General features: G+C 36.2%; 1 protein-coding gene across 2 annotated transcripts in view; it reads right to left on the reverse strand.

The window, feature by feature from the left end:
- Positions 1-25,527, reverse strand: part of HDX (highly divergent homeobox) — a 179,529-nt gene that overhangs the window by 16,659 nt on the left and 137,343 nt on the right. For both annotated transcript variants that reach the window (XM_015079368.3, XM_027053747.2), the window contains exons 7-8: positions 16,875-16,951; positions 13,204-13,287 (exon numbers count right to left, since the gene is read on the reverse strand). In XM_015079368.3, the coding sequence (XP_014934854.1) occupies positions 13,204-13,287; positions 16,875-16,951 (161 nt within the window). The remainder of the gene's footprint in view (positions 1-13,203; positions 13,288-16,874; positions 16,952-25,527) is intronic.

The following is a 25,527-nucleotide window of genomic DNA, read 5'->3' on the forward strand; positions in this document are numbered from 1 at the left end:
TGATTTTGATTCCAAAACAAAGAACAATAGTATGGGTATGCAAAAAGAGAACAAAAATGTTCTCTGAAAAAAGATTGAATTTCAAAACTGATGAGCTGTTTTAAATTGACATCCTGAAGTCAGCAATGAGAACTGCTAAATGAGGTTTTATTTACCTTTACTTTATATTTCATATCATTTTCTGGTAGAAAATAGTTTTCAATTTGACTAATCTACAAATCAATAAGGAAAAGACTCTAACACATTAGAAAACCAGGCACTACTTGGCAATGAGAAAGAATGAAATATGGCCTTTTGTAGCAACGTGGATGGAACTGGAGAGCGTTATGCTAAGAGAAAGACAGATACCATATGTTTTCACTCTTATGTGGATCCTGAGAAATTTAACAGAAGTCCATGGGGGAGGGGAAAGGAAAAAAAGAGAGGGAGGGAGGCAAACCATAAAAGACTCTTAAAAACTGAGAATAAACTGAGGGTTGATGGGGGGGGTGGGAGGGAGGAGAGGGTGGGTGATGGGTGTTGAGGAGGGCACCTGTCGGGATGAGCACTGGGTGTTGTATGGAAACCAATTTGACAATAAATTTCATATAAAAAAAAGAAAATCAGGCAAAATATGTGAAGAGTTACTTTACAAAGAGATTATACAAAAGGTCAATATTATAATAAAATGTTTAGTTTTATTAATTACAGGTAAATGAAAAGTTAAAACCACAATACAATAATATTTCACATAAACCAGAGGGGCTAAAATGCAAAATTCAGACAGTGCAAAGTATTAATGAGAGTAGTGGAATTCCCATTCACTGATGCTGGAAGCATAAAATTTGGATAATATTCACACACACATATATATATATGTTAGATAATATTACTTTATTCTACAAAATTATTATTGAAGTAAAATTGACATACAATAGTGTATTAGTTTCAGGTATGCAAAATATTGATTTGAAAATTCTATATATTTCTCAATGCTCATGACAATAAGTGTGGTCTCAGTCTGTCACATACAATGTTATTACGTTATTGAATATATTCACTATGCTGTACTTTTCTACACTGAAACTTGTTTTATTTATTTATTTATTTATTTATTTATTTATTTACTTATAAAAATAAATCCCTCCCTCTCTAACCTCTTTTTTTTTTCTTCCACTCCCCCATGGTCTTCTGTTAAGTTTCTCAGGATCCACATAAGAGTGAAAACATATGGTATCTGTCTTTCTCTGTATGACTTACTTCACTTAGCAGAACACTCTCCCGTTCCATCCCCATTGCTACAAAAGGCCATATTTCATTCTTTCTCATTGCCACATAGTTATTCAATTCTGTATATAACCCCCAATTTCTTTATCCATTCATCAGTTGATGGACATTTAGGCTCTTTCCATAATTTAGCTATTGTTGAAAGTGCTACTATAAACATTGGGGTACATGTGCCCCTATGCATCAGCACTCCTGTATCTTTTGGGTAAATTCCTAGCAGTGCTATTGCTGGGTCATAGGGTAGATCTATTTTTAATTTTTTGAGGAATCTCCACACTGTTTTACAGAGCAGCTGCACAGTTTGCATTCCCCCCAAAAGTGCAAGAGGGTTCCCGTTTCTCCACATCCTCACATCCTTATCCATAGTCTCCTGATTTGTTCATTTTACCCACTCTGACTGGCGTGAGGTGGTATTGAGTGTGGTTTTCATTTGTATTTCCCTGAGGAGTGGCAACGTTGAGCATCTTTTCATGTGCCTTTTGGCCATCCGGATGTCTTCTCTAGAGAAGTGTCTATTCATGTTTTCTGCTCTTTCTTCACTGGATTATTTGTTGTTCGGGTGTGGAGTTTGGTGAGCACTTTATAGATTTTGGATAGTAGCCCTTTGTCAGATATGTCATTTGAAAATATCTTTTCTCATTCCATAGGTTGCATTTTAGTTTTGTTGATTGTTCCCTTTGCAGTGCAGAAGCTTTATAACTTCATGAGGTCCCAATATTTCACTTTTGCTTTTAATTCCCTTGGCTTTTGGGATGTGTCAAGTAAGAAATTGCTGCGGCTGAGGTCACAGAGGTTCTTTCCTGCTTTCCCCTCTAGGGTTTTGATGGTTTCTTGTCTCACATTTAGGTCCTTCATCCATTTTGAGTTTGTTTTTGTGAATGGTGTAAGAAAGTGGTCTAGTTTCATCCTTCTGCATGTTGGTGCCCAGTTTTCCCAGCACCATTTTTTAAAGAGACTGTCTTTTTTTCTATTGGATATTCTTTCCTGCTTTGTCAAAGATTAGTTGGCCATACTTTTGTGGGTGTAGTTCTGGGGTTTCTATTCTATTCCATTGGTCTATGTGTCTGTTTTTGTACCAATACCATGCTGTCTTGATGATGACAGCTTTGTAGTAGAGGCTAAAGTCTGGGATTGTGATGCCTCCTGATTTAGTCTTCTCCTTCAATATTACTTTGACTATTTGGGGTCTTTTGTGGTTCCATACAAATTTTAGGATTGCTTGTTCTAGCTTTGAGAAGAATGCTGGTGCAATTTTGATTGGTATTGCATTGAATGTGTAGATGGCTTTGGGTAGTATTGAGATTTTAATAACATTTATTCTTCCAATCCATGAGCACGAAATGTTTTTCCATTTCTTTATATCTTCTTCAATTTCCTTCATAAGCTTTCTATAGTTTTCAGCATACAGATCTTTGACATCGTTGGTTAGGTTTATTCCTAGGTGTTTTATGATTCTTGGTGCAGTTGTGAATGGGATCAGTTTCATTATTTGTCTTTCTGTTGCTTCATTATTTGTGTATAAGAATACAACTGATATGTGTACATTAATTTTGTATCCTGAAACTTTATTGAATACGTATGTCAGTTCTATCAGACTGTTGGTGGAGTCTTCTGGGTTTTCCATGTTAATATCATGTCATCCGCAAAAAGTGAAAGGTTGACTTCATCTTTGCCAATTTTGATGCCTTTGGTTTCCTTTTGTGGTCTTATTGCTGATGCCAGAACTTCCAACTCTGTGTTAAACAATAGCGGTGAGAGTGGACATCCCTGTCGTGTTCCTGATCACAGGGGGAAAGCTCTCAGTTTTTCCCCATTGAGGATGATGTTAGCTGTGGGCTTTTCATAAATGGCTTTTATGATCTTTAAGTATGTTCCTTCTATTCCGACTTTCTCAAGCGTTTTTATTAAGAAAGGGTGCTGGATTTTGTCAAAGGCCTTTTCTGCATCCATTGACAGCATCATATGGTTCTTTTCTTTTATTAATGTGATGTATCACATTGATTGATTTGCAAATGTTGAACCAGCCCTGCAGCCCAGGAATGAATCCCACTTGATCGTGGTGAATAATTCTTTTTATACGCTGTTTAATTCGATTTGCTAGTATCTTATTGAGAATTTTTGCATCCATATTCATCAGGGATATTGGCCTGTATTTCTCCTTTTTTGCTGGGCCTCTGTCTGGTTTAGGAATCAAAGTAATGCTGGCTTCATAGAAATAGTCTGGAAGTTTTGCTTCCATTTCTATTTTTTGGAACAGCTTGAGAAGGATAGGTATTATCTCTGCTTTAAATGTCTGCTAGAATTTCTCTAGGAAGCCATGTGGTCCTGGACTCTTATTTCTTGGGAGATTTTCTATAATTCATTTAATTTTTTCGGTGTTTATGCATCTGTTCAAGTTTTCTATTTCTTCCTGTTTGAGTTTTGGAAGTGTGTGGGTGCTTAGAAATTTGTCCATTTCTTCCAGGTTGTCCACTTTGTTGGTATATAATTTTTCATAGTATTCCCTGATAATTGCTTGTATTTCCGAGGGATTGGTTGTAATAATTCCATTTTCATTCATGATTTTATCTATTTGGGTCATCTCCCTTTTCTTTTTGAGAAGCCTGGCTAGAGGTTGGACAATTTCGTTTCTTTTTTCAAAAAAACACTTCTTTGTTTCATTGATCTGCTCTACAGTTTTTTTCAAGATTCTATATTGTTTATTTCTTCTCTGATCTTTATTTTTTCTCTACTTCTGCTGTGTTTGGGGTGTCTTTGCCGTTCTGCTTCTATTTCCTTTAGGTGTACTGTTAGATTTTGTATTTGGGATTTTTCTTGTTTCTTGAGATAGGCCTGGATTGCAATGTATTTTCCTCTCAGGACTGCCTTCGCTGCATCCCAAAGTGTTTTGATTGTTGTCTTTTCATTTTATTTTGTTTCCACATATTTTTAAATTTCTTCTCTAATTGCCTGGTTGACCCATTCATTCTTTAGTAGGGTGTTCTTTAACCTCCATGATTTTGGAGGTTTTCCAGACTTTTTCCTGTGGTTTATTTCAAGCTTCATAGCATTGGGTTCTGAAAGTGTGCATGGTATGATCTCAATTCTTGTATTCTTATGAAGGGCTGTCTTGTGACCCAGTATGTGATCTATCTTGGAGAATGTTCCATGTGCACACGAGTAGAAAGTATATTCTGTTGCTTTGGGATGCAGCGTTCTAAATGTATCTATCAAGTCCATCTAATCCAATGTATCATTGAGGGCCCTTGCTTTTTTATTGACCGTGTGTCTAGATGATCTATCCATTGTTGTAAGTGGGGTATTAAAGTCCCCTGCAATTACCACCTTCTTATCAATAAGGTTGCTTATGTTTGTGATTGTTTTATATATTTAGGGGCTCCTGTATTCACTGTATAGATATTTCTAATTGTTAGCTCTTCCTAATGGGTAGACCCTGTAATTATTATATAATGTCCTCCTTCATCTCTTGTTACAGCCTTTAATTTAAAGTCTAGTTTGTCTGATAAGGTCAAGTTTGTCTTATATAACTCCAGCTTTCTTTGGACTTCCAGTAGCATGGTAGATAGTTCTCCATCCCCTCACTTTCAATCTGAAGGTGTCCTCAGGTCTAAAATGTGTCTCTTATAGACAGCAAATAGATGGGTCTTGTTTTTTTTTTTTTTATCTATTCTGATACCCTGTGTCTTTTGGTTGGAGCATTTAGTCCATTTACATTCAGTGTTTTTATACAAAGACATGGGTTTAGAGTCATTGTGATGTCTGTAGGTTTCATGCTTGTAGTGGTGTCTCTGGTACTTTGTGGTCCTTGCATCATTTCACTCACAGAATCCCCCTTAGGATCTCTTGTATTGCTGGTTTAGTGTTGATGAATTCCTTCATTTTTTGTTTGTTTAGGAAGACCTTTATTTCTCCTTCTACTCTGAATGACAGACTTGCTGGATACAGGATTCTCGGATGCATATTTTTTTGTTCATCAGGTTGAAGATTTCCTGCCATTCCTTTCTGGCCTGCCAAGTTTAAGTAGAGAGATCCATCACTAGTCTTATAGGTCTCCCTTTATATGTTAGAGTGCATTTATCCCTAGTTGCTTTCAGAATTTTCTCTTTATCCTTGTATTTTACCAGTTTCACTATGATATGTCGTGCAGAAGATCGATTCATGTCACGTCTGAAGGGAGTTCTCTGTGCCTCTTGGATTTCAATGCCTTTTTCATTTCCCATATCAGGGAAGTTCTCAACAATAATTTGTTCAATACACCTTCAGCCCCTTTCTTTCTCTCTTCCTCTTCTGGAATCCCTATTATATGGATATTTTTGCATTTCATTGCATCACTTAGTTCTCTAATTTTCCCCTCATACCCCAGGATTTTTTTCATCTTTTTCTCAGCTTCCTCTTTTTCCATAATTTTATCTTCTAATTCATCTATTCTCTCCTCTGCCTTTTCAATCCCAGCTGTGGTCGCCTCTATTTTATTTTGCACCTCATTTATAGCATTTTTTAGCTCCTTCTGAATGTTTCTTAGTCCCTTGATCTCTGTAGCAATAGATTCTCTGCTGTCCTCTATACTTTTCTCAATCCCAGCGATTAATTTTCTGACTATTATTTTAAATTCTTGTTCTGTTAAATTGCTTAGATCATTTTTGATCAATTCATTAGCTGCCGTTACTCTCTGGAGTTTCTTTTGAGGAGAATTCTTCCATTTAGTCATGTTGGGCAGTCCCTGGAGTGGCGTGGAACTTCAGGGCACTTCCCTTGTGCTGAATGGAGTAACTTGTGTTGGTGGGCAGGGCTGCAGTCAGACCGGATGTCTGCCCCCAGCCCACCACTGGGGCTGCAGTCAGACTGGTGTGTACCATATCATCCCTTCCTCCAGGGGCAGGACTCACTGTGGAGTGGTGTGACCCCTGTCTGTGCTACTTGCATACTGCCAGGCTTGTGGTCCTGCTTCTATGGGATCTGGCGTTTTAGCTGGGGTGGATGCGCAAGGTACACAGCGGAGGGAAGGCAGACTTAGTTTGCTTTGTGGTCACTGACCTGCGGGAGGGGTACTGCAGCACTAGGTGGGGGGCAGGCAGACTCGTTTGGAGGGATGGATCCACAGAAGCAAAGCATTGGGTGTTTGTGCTGTGCAAGCAAGTTTGGTGACAGAAACTGGTTCCCTTTGGGATTTTGGCTGGGGGATGGGAGAGAAAGATGGCACTGGCCAGAGCCTTTGTTCCCCGCCGAGCTGAACTCTGTCTTCTGGGGCTCAACACCTCTCCCTCCTGATGTTCTCTCGCCCTCCTGCTCTCAGAGCAGAGCTGTTGACTTTTAACATTCTAGATGTTATGTCCCACTTGCTGTCAGATCTCAGGCAGTCTGGCCCCTCCGCTTTTGCAAGCCAGACTCGGGGGCTCTGCCTTGCTCAGCGTGCTGCCCCTCCACTACCCTGGCTCCCTCCCACTAGTCTGGGTAGTGAGCACCACCTCTCCATCTTCCTACCCTCTTCCTTGGGCTTCTTCTCTACACTTGGCTCTGGAGAGTCCATTCTGCTGGTCTTCTGGTGGTTTTCTGGGTTATTTAGGCAGATGTGGGTGGAATCTAATTGATCAGCAGGACGAAATGAGCCCAGCGTCCTCCTAAGCCGCCATCTTCTCCAGCTATCTCCCTATTTTTGTTTATTTTTGAAAGAGACCTAGACAGTCCAAGTGGGGGAATGGAAGGTAGAGAGGGAGAGAGAGAATCCCAAGCAGGCTCCTTGTTGCCAGCACAGACCCTGACCTGGGACCCAAACTCACGAAAGTGTGAGATCATGACCTGAGCCCAAACTAAGTGTCAGAGGCTTAACCACTCAGCCACTCAGGCGTCCCAACTTAATTATTTGATAACTGGAAGTTTGCACCTCTTAATTCCCTTCATCTATTTTGCTCATTCCCCCACCCACCTCCCCTCTGGCAACCACCACTTTGTTCTATGTATTTAAGTGTCTGTTTATTTTGTGTGTTCATTTGTTTCCTTAAATTCCATGTACAAGTGAAATCATATCATATTCACCTTTCACTGTTGAATTTATTTCACTTAGTGTGATACCCTCTATGTACATCCATGTGGTCACAAGTGGCAAAAACTCATTATTCTTCTATGGCAAAGTAACACATGCACACACACACACACACACACACACACACACACATCTCTACTTCTTTACCCATTCATCCATCCCCGGACAGTTTTAGAGACTGTATATTTCTAGGAATTTATTCATTTCTCTAGGTTGTCCGATTTAATGTCATATGATATTTCATAATATTTTCTTATATTTCTTTGTATTTCTATGGTGTCGGTTGTTATTTCTCTCCCTTCATTTGATGACTCATCTCTCTTTTTTCTTGATGAGTCTAGATAGAGATTTATCAGTTCTGTTTAACTTTTCAAAGAACCAGCAATGGGTATCGTTGATATTCTCTATTGTGTTTGTAGTGTCTATTGTACTTATTCCTGTGCTAACATTTATTATTTCCTTCCTTCTACTAGCTGTGGAATTTATTTTTTCTTCTTATGGTTACTTTAGGTGTCAGGCTTGGTTATCTATTTGAGATTGTTCTTGTTTCTTGAGGTAGGCCTGTATTGCTATATGAAGTTCACTCTTAGAGCTTCTTTTGTTGCATCCTAAAGATTTTGGATTGCTGTGTTTTCATTTTCATTTGTCTCCATGTATTTTTTAATTGCCTTCGATTTTTTCATTGACCCACTGGAGTTTAGTAGCTTGTTGGTTACCCCGATTGTGTTTGTTTTTTTCAGTTTTTTTTCCCTGTAATTGATTTCTAGTTTCATACTGTTGTGGTTAATGTTGTGCTTGATATTATTTTAAGCTTTTCATATTTATTGAGACTTGTTTTGTGGCCTAATATATGATTGGTCCTGGAGAATGTGCCATGTGCACTTGAAAAGACTGTGTGCTCTTCTGTTTTTTGATAGAATGTTCTGGAAATAACAATTAGGTCCCTCTGGAGTAATGTGCCATTCAAAGCCATAGTTTCCTTGTTGATTTTCTGTCTGGATGATCTATCCATTGATGTAAGTGGGGTCTTAAAGTTCCCTGCTATTGTTGCATCACTGTAAATTTCTCCCCTTATGTCTCTTAATATTTGCTTTATATATTTTGGTGCCTCTATATTGGGTGCATAAATATATACAGTCATTCTATTCTCTTCTTGGACTATCTCCTTTATCATCATGTGGTGTCCTTCTTTGGCTCTTATTACAGTTTGCTTTAAAGCCTATTTTGTCTGATATAAGTATTACTACCCAGCTTTCTTTTGGCTTCCATTGGCATGGTAAATATTCTTTCATCCCTTCACTTTCAATCTGCATGTGTCTTAGTTTTGAAGTGTCTTATAGGTAGCATATAGATGGGTCTTGCATTTTTATGCATTCAGTCACCCTGTGTTTTGATTGGAGCATTTGGCCCATTTACCTTTAAAATAGTTATTAATGGGTATGTACTTATTGCCTTTTTAAAAATTGTTTTCTGGTTGTTCTTATAGTTATTTTCTGTTCTTTTCTTTTCTTGTTTACTTCCCTTGTGTTTTGATGGCTTACTTTAGTGTTATGTTGAGTTTCTGTTCTCTTTATTGTTTTGTATATCTATAGTAATTTATTGATTTGTGCGTACCATTGCATTCATATGTTACATTTTATGTGAATAGCAGTCTACATTTAGTTGATGGTCACTTTAGTTTCAATACATTCTAAAAGCACTACCTTGTTACTCCCGCCTCCATTTTATGTACATAATGTTATATTTTACATCTTCCTATTTTGTGTATCCCTTTTATAGCCACATTTGATTTTACTACTTTTATGTTTTAACCTCCTTACTGGCTTTATGAAGTTTATAAGTGACTAATAGACTAACTTTCACTCTATGTTTGCTTTAACCTGGAAATTATTTCCTTGCTTAATTTCCTTTCTTCAAGTCATTGCCTTTTCTTTCTGCTCAAAAAAAGTCCCTTTATCATTACTTGTGAAGTTGGTTTACTGGTGATGAATTCCTTTAACATTCTTCTTTGTGGGGGGTGGTGTCTGGGAAACTCTTCCTCTTCCCTTCAATTCTGAATGATAACCTTCCTGGGTAGGGTATTCTTTGTTGTAGTTTTTTTTTTCTCCCTTTTATCTCCTTGAATATATCATGCCAATCCCTTCTGGCCTGCAATGTTTCTGCTGAAAAATTACCTGATAGCCCTTTGGGTTTCCCTCGTTTGTAACTATTTTCTTTTGCTGCTTTTAAATTCTTTCTTCAATATTACATTTTGACAGTTTAATTATTATGTGTCTTGGTGTGGACCTCCTTGGGTTCATCTTGTTAGGGGCTCTACTTACTTCTTGGACCTGGATCTCTGTTTCCTTCCCCAGGTTAGAGAAGTGTCCTGCTATTGTTTTTTTTTTTTTTCAAATAATTTTCATTTCCCTTTCTCTCTCTCTTCTCCTTCTGGGAATTCTATAATGTGAATGTTATGCTTGATGGTGTTGCATAGTTTCTTAACTTATTCTCCTTTTATTATTCTTTTTCTTTTTGCTCTTCAGATTAGTCACTTTCTATTACCCTGTCTTCCAGATCGCTGATCCATTTTTCTGCATTCTTTAATCTGCTATTGATTCCCTCTACTATATTTTTCATGTCAGTCATTGAATTCTTCAGCTATGATTCATTCTTGTTTCTATTCTCTAATTCTCTGTGGACATTCTCACTGGGTTTATCCACTTTTTTTTCTCATGTCTTTTCAGTATCTTTATGACCATTACTTTGAACTCTTTATCAGGCATATTTCTTATCTTTGCTTCATTTAGCTCTTTACTGTGATTGTCTTGTTCTTTCATTTGGGACATATTCCTCTGACTCCTCATTTCATCCAACTCTGTGTGTGTGTTTCTATGTATTAGGTAGAGCAGCTATATCTTCTGGTCATTCAAGTAGTGGCCTCGTGTGTAAGAGGTCCTGTGGTGCCCTATAATTCAATTCTCCCATGTCACCAGAACCAGGTGCCCCAGGGGTATCCCCTGTGTGGGTTGCATGCACTTCTTGTTGTGGCTGAGCATAGTTGCCTTCATCCCAGATAGCTTCTATGGCCCACTTTGCCTTCTGTGAGCACACCTTTGAGTGTCCTGGTTGAGGCCAAGTAGTACTGGTTGGTGGGCGAAGCCATTACTCATTCTAACAGTGTGCTATTAACCTCTCTGCCAAGACTGCACATACACGGAAGTTCAGGGCTCAGTCCTTTCTTTATACATGCAGCTAAGGGGTCTGGCTACAGTAATTGTGGGTGCTTGGTGTGTTGGTTTGTTACTCCCTCCATATGAGTGGAGTCACTTTGTTTTGGTGCTGGTCTGTGCCAAAGCTGTAAACCAGGTGTAGTTGGTCAGGAACAGCTTTGGAAGCTGTGCCTATCATGGCAGGTGTTTTGGGTGTGGTTGGTCCTCAGAGGAATTACTTGGTGAAGCAGTTGTTGCTGGCAAGGAAGATGGAGAGTGTTAGAAATGGCTCTTGTAGGCCTCTGGCTCTTTACTCTGGGAAAAGCCAAGAAATTTTTGACATTGTTGAACTTTCATTCTTGAAGAAATATGAAGATCCCTTTCCTTCCAGTACATGTTCTAAGATTAAACAATAAATGCCTTTCATGTATACTTCAGGCACTTTTCAAACTGCTGTTTTCTGTGCTGTGTCTTGGACCCATTTACTTAGTATACTGTCTCTTTAAGGATAAGTACTCGGTTTCCTATCAACCTTCAGCTTTCATGGCATTAAGCTTACTGATTTTTAAAGTTCCCAGAGTTAATGCCTGCTGGTTTCCAAAGCCAAACATTATGGGGACTTTTCTTCCCTGTGGTGTCCCCAATGCCAACAGTGCCCTTTGAGGAGTCTGAGTCACTTCTCCATGACTGTGATGTCCCTCTTGTTTGTATTTACTCACACAGGGAGTTGGTTCCCAACTGCATCTCTGCCCCTTACCCTTTATATGTGGCTTCTTAAGACTAGCTGTGCAACATCTCTTCTGGTAGTGTTTAGTAACAGTTAGTTGAATAGATGTATAATATTGCCTAGGTATTTCTGTGGGAATAGGTGAGCTCAGGATTCTTCTAGTCTTCCATTTTCTTTCCTTTCCTAATTTACCCTTGCTTTTGAATTAAGGTAAGAAATCACAAATGAAGTGAAGTATTTCAATAATGGTTATGAAAAGGGGCACCTAGGTGGCTCAGTTGGTTAAGCATCTGACGTCAACTCAGGTCATGATTGCATGGTTTGTGAGTTTGAGCCCTGTAGCAGGCTCTGTGCTGACAGCTCAGAGCCTGGAGCCTGCTTCAGGTTCTGTGTCTCCCTCTCTCTCTGCCCTCCCCCACTAGCACTCTGCCTCTCTCTCTCTCTCTCTCTCTCTCAAAAATAAACCTTAAAAATAAAAAAAAATGATTATGGAAAGATATATTTTCTATATAGGTGTTAATTTTTTAGAGTTAAAGGAAAGACATTTAGTAGGATAGTAATGTGTTGTCAAAGACATTCTTAACAAGATAGTTAAGGACTCCTATTCCCACAGCATTTACCGCAATGGAAAACATTGAATCATTAAATGTCCTATAGAGTGCAATAAAAATGTAATTAGCATTTCTGGGTAGAACATTCTGCCCTACCCTTGTTTTAGCTCAAAACCTTCTCAAGTGGCACTCCAGAAGGGAAAGGTTCTGGAGAGTATCCTCTGTTTTGAGTCCAACTCCATTTGACCTGTTTGAGAGTACTAAGTGGAGATTACTTAGCAGCCATGCAATCCGGTCCTCTTTGTAATTTTCATACCTTGTGCCACATGGTACAGAGCTCTTTAAACCTAACTGAGCATTTAGAAATACTTTATGACTATGGAGGAAAGATAAGAATGATCTCTTGTAGTTCAGAAATACAATTTTATAATTTTATTAGTTGGAAATACAGCTTAAATACTGGATTATAGTGTGCATTTTGACCACTTAACAAATAAATTTCAAAAGATAATTGTCTCCTATGTTTATAATGTTCAATATTATAAAGTCTGACATTTTATAAACATTTAGGAAATAATCTGTTGAAGTACATAATTTCAATTATAGTAAAACCAAAAAGACTCTGAAAAAATGAAAAGTATTCTTTTCTGATTATTTTTTTTTCTATTAACAGCTTAGGATGATTAATCTCTGCTTTGTCATTATGATATTTCAAGAAAATAACTTTTGTATATGGATAGAAAGATTGGCCAAAATTTGGAAAACCACAAAGTTACCTAGTAAGATACAGTATTGATTAACAAAGTGGTAATAATTATATATCTATGCAGAAAACATAGTGACATATAGACAGATATCTCATGTCAAAATTTAATAAAATAAAATTATGTATGGCACACTCACAACATAAGCCTTACAGTTTAGGTACAAGTGGTTTTAAGAAAATGTCATCTCTATTTATATTCATTTGGTATTTGTTCTGCAAATTGTTTTTAAACTTCTCAAACAAGTTTCCTAGAAATGGTCTTCAAAAGTTGAATTCCAAGATAAAATTAGCAAATGCCACTGGAAAAAAAACTCCCCTTTGCCACCATTTAAAAATAAACATTACCTTTTAATCCACTGTCATAAATTAACCAACTAACATAAATTAACCAACACTGTGCACAGCCTCACCTTGGTATACACTATCAACACCTACTCCCACTCAGCAAGCTCTTTGCTTAAAACCACAACCACTAAACTCGCCAGCATTAAAATGGCCAACATCTTGACTGATATCTAAGTGCCTGAGAAAGTCAATGTGGAGCCCCAGTTTAACTTATCAAATGAAAGTAAAAGTGAAATAAACTAGTACATAAGTACTGTAAAAGTCTGCTTCAATTAGTACCTTCTCTTAATGAATTAAGAATTTGAAATTACTTTCACCTTATAATCCAAGAGAGAATTCACTTGTTCAACTTCACAATTACTTATCATGTCACTTTCTTCATCATCAATAATTTCTATTTTCTGTAACAGAAGTAGAGAAGTTTCAATAAATATATATCTGATTATCATCACTACACTCAACAATGTATAGAACATATACATTCAATGTTTACTTTTTATGATGAGATCATCTAGTCTAGATTATCCACAATAAACTGATAACTGACTGGCTCTTCAGTGTTATAACCAGTGTGTGTTTGAGCCATCTTCCTCTACCTTTAATTTTTGACTGCTTAGTAAATAGAAAATTATTGGGATGCTTGGGTGGCTCAGTTGGTTAAGTGTCTGATTTTGGCTCAGGTCATGATCTCAAGGTTGGTGGGTTCAAGCCCCACGACATGCTCTGTGCTGACAGCTTAAAACCAGGAGCCTGCTTTGGATTCTATACCCCTGTCTCTCTGCTCCTTCCCCACTCACGCTCTGCCTCTCTCTCCCCCAAAAATAAACATTAATTTTTTTAAGTAAATAGAAAATTATTGTAATACTATTTAAAATAGCAAAACCTCAGGGCCCCTGGGTCGCTCAGTGGGTTAAGTGTCCAACTCAATTTTAGCTCAGGTCATGATCTCACCAGTTCATGAGATCAAACCCTGCCTAAGGCTCTGTACTGGCAGTCCAGAGCCTGCTTGGAATTCTCTCTCACCCTCTCTCTCTGCCCTTCCCCACCCCTTCACACTTGCACTCTCTCTCTCTCAAATAAGAAGCTTAAAAAGAAACTTTAAACTTTTCACAATATAAAAGGAAAAAAAAATAAGCACTTGAATTCTGCTTAAACAGAGCCCTACAGTGACAGGAAGCTCACTTCCCATAAGAGTAGTCTAATGCTAACCATACCTACTTTGTTGCAAAGGCTTTTTTTTTTAATTACCATGTACTTCTTCACAACTAACTTCTAATGTAAAATATCAACATGTGACATGCATTCCAAAGTCAAATACAGTTTTAAAAATTTTATTTATTTATTTTTTATTAAAAACTTTTAATGTTTTATTTATTCTTGCGAGAGAGAGACAGAGCATGAACGAGGGAGGGGCAGAGAGAGAGGGAGACACAGAATCCAAAGCAGGCTCCAGGCTCTGAGCTGTCAGCACAGAGCCTGACTCAGCGCTCGAAGTCACAAGCGGTGAGATCATGACCTGAGCCGAAGTCAGACACTCAACCGACTGAGCCACCCAGGCACCCCTAAAAAATTAATTTATTAAATGCCCTCCATTAGCTAGACAATTATGATGTGATAATAAAAATAACCTGGCGGTTTTCTTCCTTCACTGGACAGTAAGGAGAGAGAGAGAGGGAGAGAGAGAGAGAGAGAGAGGTTAAACTTCCATTATCTTTAGAATTAAGGTTCAACATAGTCTGTCCAGTATTTTGCACATAGTAGGTACTAATTAAATATCTATTCAAAAGAGTGAACAGCTAACTGCTGATGTGAGTAATGACCAATAAGCTCCAACCATGAGAGCAAGGAAAGTTCTCTAATCATGGAACATTATTTTTTTAAATCAAAACCAAAAGACAAGATCAGCTCTAAATTTTTAAGCACCAGGTGTTGTATGGAAGTGTTGATTCACTATATTGTACACCTGAAACTAATATTTCAGTGTGTGTTAACTAATTGGAATTTGAATAACAATTTTTAAAAAGTGGAGAACATACCCTGAATGACCATCCTTAATACTTTGCCTATAAGGATATGTAACCATAGCAGGGTTTGTGACCTACTAGTCAGGAGGACAGTTGCAATGAAAACTGCTTTCTGCTGCTGATTAGAGATGAATCTATTTTGTTTTTAATTAAAATAATTATAAACTTGATGTTTAATCATATCAGTTTTCATCAGACCTGATTTTATACTTTCCAAATTTTTTTTTAGATTCTGTATTTGTATTGGTTTGGGGGAAAAGAAGATAAGTAATCCAGGGAACAAGGCACCAAGAATCACTGGATATATATGTGCATATAAATAAGTCTTATATGTCTTTGTGCTTTGTCAAAATTTGTCTCTAAAAATCAATTGTTTTTCAAAAATTAGGTCCCTAAGTGACTTCGGTCATCCCATGCTATTACTTCATTTATTATTTCCAAATGTCTGCTGAGGGGAGATCCAATGCAGAGAAATTCAGACTAAAAATGAACATGTGTTTAGAGCAAAAGGTTTTAATTTGTAAATAATTGTATATAGCTTGTACAGTACAACTCAAATATAGAGCAGAGGATATTATTACTTCATGGAATGTATGTTAACACGATTAATATTGTGGAAAATAATTATTACTAGCTATCTAAAGAAAACATGGCTTTGCATCAAAATCAAAGCTTGTTTTCCTATAGTCTATTGAGTTGTGTTACTAGGGTCAAACATCAACTTAAATCAGGACTGAGATCAATAAAATGTAACCCTAAACTATATTCTGCACGTGGAAAACACTGTTATATATTGTTGAATTTAACAAAAAAGAGCAAAATTGTATTTTATGTGTCAACTTTTATTAACGAGATATAGGAGAATCAGAGTGTCATAAATAATTTTTGCAATGGAAGCCTGGCTAAATCATGAAGCTACACCCATTTTGTAACACAAAAATTCATTATAGGGACCATTTTTTTAAAGATTTCAATCAAGCAAAAATTACTAATTCAAAAGAAAAAAACAAAAGCAAAATGGCATTTGCTTTTGGCTTTGACTTTAATATAATCTTGATTTCTGTATTACTTGATGGAGTCAAAATATAAACAGATGCTGCTAAAACAGCTGTTTGGAGAACATTTCTATATATCAATAATGTTTACATTTTCACAAAGCCCAGTTTAATCTGCATACAGTCTGTCTCTGCCTGTTACCCAGTCTTTTAATATCGTCCTTCTCTCATTAGAGCAATTTTTAAGAAGACTAAAAGAGTCTAATACAACTAGAAAGAAGGTAAGTTTCCAAACACAGTAGAGATAGGTGTGGTCTGAACAGACAACTCTGAATCAGGAATCCTTGGGTACAAGACCCAGAACTAACAAGGGCTTCCTTCATGGTTTCAGGCTAACCTCAATTTTATTTCTTCCACCTGTTAAATGAGAAGAAATCTGCTTTTTGCTGAATGTGTTAAAGAAAAGTAACATGTATAAAATGTCTATGTGTAGTAAGCATCAGATTTTTATATGTGCAAATCTCTTCTTTTTAAAAAAAAATAATGCTTATTTATTTTTGAAGGAGAGACAGAGCACGAGTGTGGGAAATTCAGAGAGAGAGGGAGACACAGAATCTGAAGCAGGCTCCAGGCTCAGAACCATCAGCACAGAGCCCAAAGTGGGGCTTGAAATCACCAACTGTGAGATCATGACCTGAATCAAAGTTGGATGCTTAACCGAGCCACCCAGGCGCCCTACAAATCTCTTCAATCAAAAAATTTGAGGCACAAATGACAGTGCTTTAAGTTTCATTTCTTAAATTCTCAAAGATATATAAATTCATTGGTGACAGCTCTGTTTTGGCTTGTGAAGTGGAGCAAGATTTTATTCTGCTAACACCAGTATCATTACCAAAGGGAAACATATCCTTGAAATCCATCATGTGGGAAAGAATCCATCATGAGGAAAGAATTTCAAAATGTACATACCACATTATCTGCGGATACTGCATGGTGGTCCTCCTCCTTATGAACCCTTGCCTCATTTGGAACTTCATTGGACTCTTCTATAGAAAAAAAAAGGCCACAGTTTCATTTTCATTCCTCAAAATTTTATTGAGAATACCTTTCTCAAGATCACTTAAATATTTTTTCTTATTTTAAAAAGGCACAAATGATATATTCACATCATATATGCTGTGATGAGCAACTGTACCTCTAACAATGCATTCTAGGAAACAAGTGTGGATAGATGGCCACTACAGTGTTGTTTATAATTGAAAAATAAATGGAAATAACCTATATGCTTAACAATGAAGGACTCAATAAATCACTTAGGACCTCTTCCTACAATAAATACTATAAAAATGAAGAAGAAGAAGAATTGATAACAAAGAAAATATTCACAAAAAATTGGAAAGTAAATTAAATGAAGGTGACAAAACCTACTATGTAGGTACAGTGTGATCTCAATTTTGTAAAAGTAAAAGAAGTGTACCTTTTCATAGAGGAAACAGAAACAAAAAGAATGATGTTATTTAATACCAAAACACTGACATTGTTATTTCTGGACGGAATTACAGGAAACTTCTATTTTTCTTCATTTTGTTTAGTTTTACTTATTTTTTTAATGTTTCTTTATTTTTGAGGAAGAGGGAGAGAGATAGAGCACAAGCTGAGGAAGGGCAGAGAAAGAGGGAGACACAGAATCTGAAGCAGGCTCTGGGCTCTGAGTCAGCACAGAGCACAATTTGGGGCTTGAACCCATGACCCATGAGATCATGACCTGAGCCAAAGTTGGATGCTTAACTGACCCAGGCGCCCTTTAATATTTTGTTAATTCTTATTTCAATTAGTTTAATCATATTTAAATATTTTTACAATGAATTTGTATTACTTATAATAAGTGAAAGATGATAATTTTTGAATACATGATATAAAACTATAAATACAGAATTTTCTAATTTTGTGAAAAGGCATGTGACGTGAACACACACACACACACACACACACCTGCATATATGCAAAGAAAACACTGGCAAAAATACCCACACACTCCTATTTTAAGAATAGTTATTACTGAAAGGTAGGACTATTCTAATTTTTCATTGTATTTTTTTAATTTTCTATAATAAACATGTATCTCTCATATGATAAAAAAATCAATATTCTAAAAATATGAAAAAATAAACAAAGGAAAATAAATTCAGAAAAATAAGTCTATTAAAAAGTCTTCTGTGCTGAGCTAGGGAAAGTGGCTGGTTCACAGCATAGGTGTCTACAAAATATTGTCCTGTCTTAGATTATCCCCACCTCTACTCCTTAGTAAAACAAGACAGTAATATTTCTCCATTTTCTTTTTGCACAGTCATGGCATGTAGATTATTTAGATAAACACTAGTGGAAACTCTCAGCCTTTTGGGAACTGATGCTTTATTTCACCATAGAAAACAGAACAAAAATATTTATCAGTCCTCCCAGAATTTTTCCAGATCCATTCCTTCCATGGAAAGATGTATAGGAGTGCCCTGTCTGAGCATGGAGGATAAACAGAAAAAAAACATGGCTAATTGGGGAACTCCTATGAGTATATACATCATTAGAGTTTAAGATATACAGAAACATTTCACCAGAATTTTAATGCAAATTCCACCATAAATTCAATTTGCTTATGTCTTTAATTAATTATTTTCAAGTTTTTATTTAAGTTCCAGTCAGTAAACAGTGTAATATTACTTTCAGGTGTACAATATAGTAATTCAACACTTCTATACAACACTCAGTGTTTACCACCACAGGTGTACTCCTTAATCCCCATCACCTATTTCACCCATCCCCTACCCACCTCCCTACTGGTAACCATTAGTTTGTTCTCTATAGTTACTTAGTTTGCCTCATTCTCCCATTGTTCATTTGTTTGTTTCATAAATTCCACATATGATTGATCAGATGGCATTTGTCTTTCCCTGACTTATTTCACTTAGCATGATAATCTCTACCTCCATCCATATCATTGCAAATGGCAAGATTTCACTCTATTTTATGGCTCAATAATTATATATATATATATATATATATATATATATATATATGGCCCTTGGGCTACTTCCATAGTTTAGCTATTGTAAATTAGTGCTGCAATAATCATAGGGGGGCATATATCCTATCAAATTAGTGTTTTTGTATTCTTTGGGTAAATACCTAGTAGTGCCATTATTGGATTGTAGGTTAGTTCCGTTTTTAATTTTTTGAGAAACCTCCATACGGTTTTCCACAGTTTGCATTGTCACCTATGGTGCATGACGGCTCGTTTTTCTTTACATCCTCCCTAGCACTTGTTTCTTGTGTTTTTGATTTCAGCCATTCTGACAGGTGTGAGGTGATATCTCATTGTAGTTTTGACCTGAATTTCCCTGATGATAAGTAATGCTGAGCATCTTTTCATGTGTCTCTTGGCCATCTGTATGTCTTCTTTGGAAAAATGTCTATTCATGTCTTCTGCCCATTTATTAATTGGATCATTCATTTGGGGGTATTGAGTTTGTTAAGTTCTTTATATATTGGATACTAACCCTTTATTGGATATGTCATTTGCAAATATCTTCTGCCATTCCATAGGTCACCTTTTAGTTTTGTTGTTTCCTTCACTGTGAAGAAGCTTTTTATTATGATGAAGTCCCAATAGTTTATTTTTGCTTTTGTTTCCTTTGCCTCAGGAGACATATCTAGAAAGAAGTTGCTACAACCAATGTCAAAGAAGTTACTGCCTGTGTTAACTTCTAGGATTTTTATGGTTTTGGGTCTCACATGTAGATCTTTAATCCAGTTTGAAATTACTTTTGTCTATAGTGTAAGAAAGTGGTTGAGTTTCTTTTGCATGTAGCTTTCCAGTTTACCAACACCATTTGTTGTGATTGCTTTAAATGTGTAGATTGCTTTGGGTAGTATAGGCATTTTAATAATATTTGTTCTTCCAATCCATGAGCATGTGATGATTTTCCATTTGCTTGTGTCATCTTCAATTTTTCTTCCATGTTTTATAGTTTTCAGAGTAAAGATCTTTTACCTCTTTGGTTAGGTTTATTCCTAGATATATTATGGGTTTTGGTACAATTGTAAATGGGATTAATTCCTTGATTTCTCTTTTGCTGCTTCTTTATTGGTGTATAGAAATGCAACAAATTTTTGTGTGCTGATTTTGTGTACTGCAACTTTGCCAAATTTGTGTATCAGTTCTAGCAGTTTTTTAATGGGGCCTTTTGGGTTTTCTATAGAGAGTATCATGTCATTTGCAAATGGTGAAAGTTTGACTTCTTCCTTGACAATTTGGATTCCTTTTATTTCTTTTTGTTTTCTGATTGCTGTGGCTAAGACTTCCAGTATTGTGTGTTAAATTACAATGGTGAGAGTGGACATCCTGTCTTTTTCCTGACCACAGAGGAAAAGATCTCAGTTGTTCCTCACTGAGGATGATGTTAGTTGTGTCCTTTTCATATATGGCATTTATTATGTTGAAGTATGCTTCCTTTATATCTACTTTGTTGATTGTTTTTATCATGAATGGATGGTGTATTTTGTCAAATGCTTTTTCTGCATCTATTGAACACCAAAAATTAAATTTAGTTTTTTTAAGTTTATTTATTTATTTTTAGAGAGAGAGCATGAGCAGGGGAGAGGCAGAGAGAGAGAGAGAGAGAGAGAGAGAGAGAGAGAATTCCAAGCACACTGCTATCAGTGTGGAGCCCAATGCAGGGCTTAATCCCATGAACTGTGAGATTATGACCTGAAGCAAAACCAGTAGTTGGATGCTTGAGGTTATGATTTCATGGTTCATGAGTTTAAGCCCCACATCAGGCTCTGTGCTGACATTGTGGAGCCTGCTTGGGATTCTCTCTCTCTCTCTCTCTCTCTCTCTCTCTGTTCCTCCCCCACTTATGTGTGCTTGCTCTCCCACTCTCTCTTTTTCTGAAAATAAATAAATAATAAATTTTAAAAAAGTCAGATGCTTAACAGACTGAGCCACCCATGTGCCCCTCAATTTAATTTTTTAGTAAAAGAATGATGCTTATATGGAGGAGACTTTATTCATTACTTAGATATTTCATGTCATATGTAATTAGCCACTAAATGAAATGAAGTGGGGGAGTTGTCATCAGGTTTAGCTGCAGAGCTGATATTAGTACTAATGCTGCCAGAATAGAAGTTACAGCAATCATCAGTAAGATCATTATTGGTATCATTCCTTATAGGCTTGCCTTATATTTCCGTTCTTAATTGTTCATAACTTTATACACAGCTTTGCTTTACTGGCAACATATTCATACAAGGTTTGATTATTTTATAAGATGTAAATAAAAACTATTTGGAGTATTTCTAAAATAAAAAGGTATGAAGTGATGCAGCTAATTAAGGCATGTTTTCTTTTTTACAGATAGCTTCCACATTACTGAAAGTTTGAAATTTAAATACAGTTGATGTGACTGCTTATTCCTCAAGAAAAGCAGCTCTGCAAATTGGAAAATAAATAAATAAGGAAAGTTATTAATCAGTGAAAATTCTAGAGGGCATTCTATATATTAGGGATACACTCACACTATGTAATTATGCAGAACTATATTTTATATGCATATACATATAGTAGATATAGCTAAGAAGATTTGTTAAAATATTTAACATTATAGATGTTAACCTTTGTCATACTTTAAACAATTTGATTCTCAGGATAGTAAAAATGTTTAAAATTGCTCAACCATACATATATTTTAGTAGACACAGAACTTTAAGGAGCTGAGTCATCTATTACTTTTTCTAGAGTTTGCCAGGTAGCTTTACCACATCTCTTTTCTCTTCACTTCCACACAGGGAAAGAAAAAAAAAATGGGAGATGTGAGGGTGGGAGATAAAAGGTGGAAGCTAGAGGTAAGTCAAAAGCTCTATATCAGGGAAATACCTATTCTCTCAGAAAAGAAAAAAAAATGGAACTGAAACTGCTAAAAGGTCAAAAAGCACTTTTTGGTGATTTTGGCTAAACCTGCCTTTTATTGTGCTTGAAAAATGTAATGCTTCTTTTAGCTTGTAGAGTGTTTTCTAGGAAAATTTAACATAATTTTTAATTGATTTTTAACACGTAAAATGTAAGCCCTGCTTTAAAGACATTTTTCTTTTTCTTAGACATTTGGAAGACAGAACTCATTGGAAATAGTGAGCAAAAAGGCTCTCTTAGTATTTTAAGACTATTTTCTGCTCCAATTTCTGATGAGAATGAAAAGGTTACTATGCAGCTGTAAAAAGTAAGCCACTGAAGGGACTCTAGGTAATATCACTTCCCATCAAGTGTTTTTTGATTCATGCATTAAATTCTTTCTCTCTTCTTTCTCATTAGGCCTTAATTACTATGTCACCTGTCTAGAGAACACACTATTAAATGACAAAGGATGTCAGTGTAGGAGCAGTGGACCATTAGCAACCTTAAAATTAAATCATTTTTCCCCTATTAACTACTTATTTTTTAAAAAATTCCCTTTTAGATGGGGAAGTGGAAGTAGTGGATTGAAACTCCCTTTCAGGGGCTTAGGTAATTTGCTTTTATTAGAATATTTCCTGGGGCCCCTGGTTGGCAGACTTGGTTAAGCATTCGATTTAGGCTCAGCTCATGATCTCATGGTTCCTGAGTTTGACCCTGGCATTGGGCTCTCTGCTGGCAGCACAGAAGCAGCTTAGGATACCGTTTCCTTCTCTCTCTGCCCCTCCCCCATTTGCATTTTCTCTCTCTCTCTCTCTGTCTCTCTTTCTGTCTCTCTCTCAAAAATAAACATTAAAAAAAAGAATATTTCCTCATAGTTCTCCCACCCACCCATAGAAACACACAAATCCCCATTATCTTTCAAATAGCTGCCAGTCATCATTCTCTACCCATGGGGGAGGGGAAGGAAAAACAAAAGAGGTTAGAGTGGGAGCGAGCCCAAAGCATAAGAGACTCTTAAAAACTGAGAACAAACTGAGGGTTGATGGGGGGTGGGAGGGAGGGGAGGGTGGGTGATGAGTATTGAGGAGGGCACCTTTTGGGATGAGCACTGGGTGTTGTATGGAAACCAATGTGACAATAAATTTCATATATTAAAATAAATAAATAAATATCTATTCCTAAATCACTGAAAATATTCAAGTATTACCAGGCACATACAATTTAGTAAAGACTAATAGTCTTTGGTAGCAGACTAATAGAAGTTGGTCCATTTTTGGTTTAATGGACCAATTAGATTATAAATAAGGGACTTGGAAAAGATGCAACATCTTCTCCTTTTTCTTGCTTCAGAGTTTTCTGTACACTAAATCCCGTTATCATCTTCATCAAAGCCAACAGTAAATGTTGGTAAAGACACAGAGAGAGAGAGAGAAGGGGAGGGGAGAGAGAGAGAGAGAGAGAGAGAGAGAGAGCAGTTGAATATTCACACATCTTTTCAAAGACTTAGTATTAAAATACATGGCCCTGGCAATACCAAGAGCTTTAATACCCCTTTCATTACTCAACCTAATGCAATCTGTTTGCCTACCCCTCGCAAGACACATTGCTTTTGAAAGCCCTTAAGCACCCAATTCAATGGTTTCTCATTGTTTCTAAAGTTTATTTTAATATTTCTGCTTTATTAAGGTGTAATTGGTGTACATAAAATGCACATAATAAATATAAACAATTTGGTGAGTTTGAACATATCAGTACTCATGTTATCATCACCACAATCCAGGTAATGAACATATCTATCACCTTCAAAAGTTTTCTTGTGTCCCTCCTTTTTTGGTAAGAACAACTTAATGATTTACCCTGTTAAGTTTTCTTTTTTTAAGTCTATAGCCCCTTATTGCTAACTATATGCAATATGTTTTTCAACAGTTATACTCCAGTTGTATAACTGTAACTTTATATTCATTGAACAACAACTCCTCATATTCCTCTCCCCATCCTCTGGTACTACCATTATATTGTCCACTTATATACCTTTGACCATTTTAAATGCCTCATATGAGAGGACTTTCTACTCACTTTCCAAAAGATGATTGATATAATGACACTTCTTTCTTCTGAAATCTCTCTCTTTCGTTGGTTTTAATAATATCATAATATCCTGTTTCTCCTATATCTGAATGTTCTTTCATTGCCTCCCTTTTCTCCCCTAGCCCCCAAATCTGGATATTTCTTAACATACAGCCCTCGTCTATCTTCCTTTCTTGTCTTCCATTTTCTCACTTAACTAAATCTTCTATTTCTATGGCTAGACATTTGTTCAGCCTCAATGTGAGTAGCTCCTATATTTCTTTTCATATCTTAACTCCTTTTCTGAGTTTCAGACCCACATTATCCATTGGTCTGCTGGACAGCTCTACACTGATATCCTGACATCATCTAAAACTCAACACATGGAAAACTGTTTCTATCTTTCCACATTTTACTATCCATTTAATTCAGTACCAATAAAAAAAGCTTAAATGATATTTGGCAAGAGGGATTGGGGAAAGGTATGATTAAGCAATTCTAAAATTAATCTAGAATAATCTGTGCTGCAAGAACTAAGAAGAGTAATCAGAGTCCTACCAGATATTTAGATATTTTATAAAGCCAAAATCATAAACAATCAGATCAATGTAACAAAATAGAAAATCCAAAATATATATAGATACATATATGTGTGTATGTGTGTGTGTGTGTGTGCGTGTGTATGTATAAAGCTTGATAAAAAGCTACAAGTAAACTCACTAGTAAAATGCTGGATTATTTAACGTATAGTGTAAGGGCAACTGGTTAACTATTTGGAAAAATAAAATTAGGTATTTTCCTCACAAATATTAAGTAAAAATAAATTCTATTCAGAATAAATATCAAGTTGTAAAAATGAAACCATAAGATATAAGATGATATATAGGGTTATGTTTACATAATTGTGGTACAATGAAGAACTTTGTAATCTTAATACCAAAGTCAGAAATCATAAAGAAAAGGACTGATATATTCGGCAACATAAATATTACAAGCAAAAGTTCTGGCATGAGAAAGTCCATAATCAAATTTAAAAGGCAAAAATTAAACTGGAAACTGTATTGTTAATATTCTGATCCAGTAAAATAGAAACAAACAAAATGGGCCATTGCAAGATTCTCTCTCCCTTTGTTTCTCTCAGATGCAAAAATACTATATATTGTATGATTGCTTTTATGTGAGATACTCAGAAAAGACAAGTTTATATTATCAGAAAGCAGATCTGTGGTTGCCTGGGTTTGGAAGTGGGAATGAGGATTGATTACAAGTGGGCTCAAAGAAATTTTTTGAAGTGGTGAAAATATTCTAAAGTTGGATTTTAGTGATGGTGATAGTTGCATACTCTATATAATTTACTAAAACTCATTGAATTCTACATTTACAATCAATGAATTTTATGATATGTAAATTAAACCTCAATATAAGTCTTCATTGAAAAAGTACATCCAATTATTTGAATTCTCATTAGGGAAAAACTAAGAAATGTTATAGAAATGACCCAGGCTAATTCCTTTATTTTACAGATGTGTAACTAAAGCCCCATGAATTAAATGTTTTGCCTGAAGTCACATAATCAGCTAGTGGAAGATCCAGGACTTGTACTGAGGTTGC

The sequence above is a fragment of the Acinonyx jubatus genome, chromosome X, assembly GCF_027475565.1.
Source record: "Acinonyx jubatus isolate Ajub_Pintada_27869175 chromosome X, VMU_Ajub_asm_v1.0, whole genome shotgun sequence".
Lineage (NCBI taxonomy): Eukaryota > Metazoa > Chordata > Mammalia > Carnivora > Felidae > Acinonyx > Acinonyx jubatus.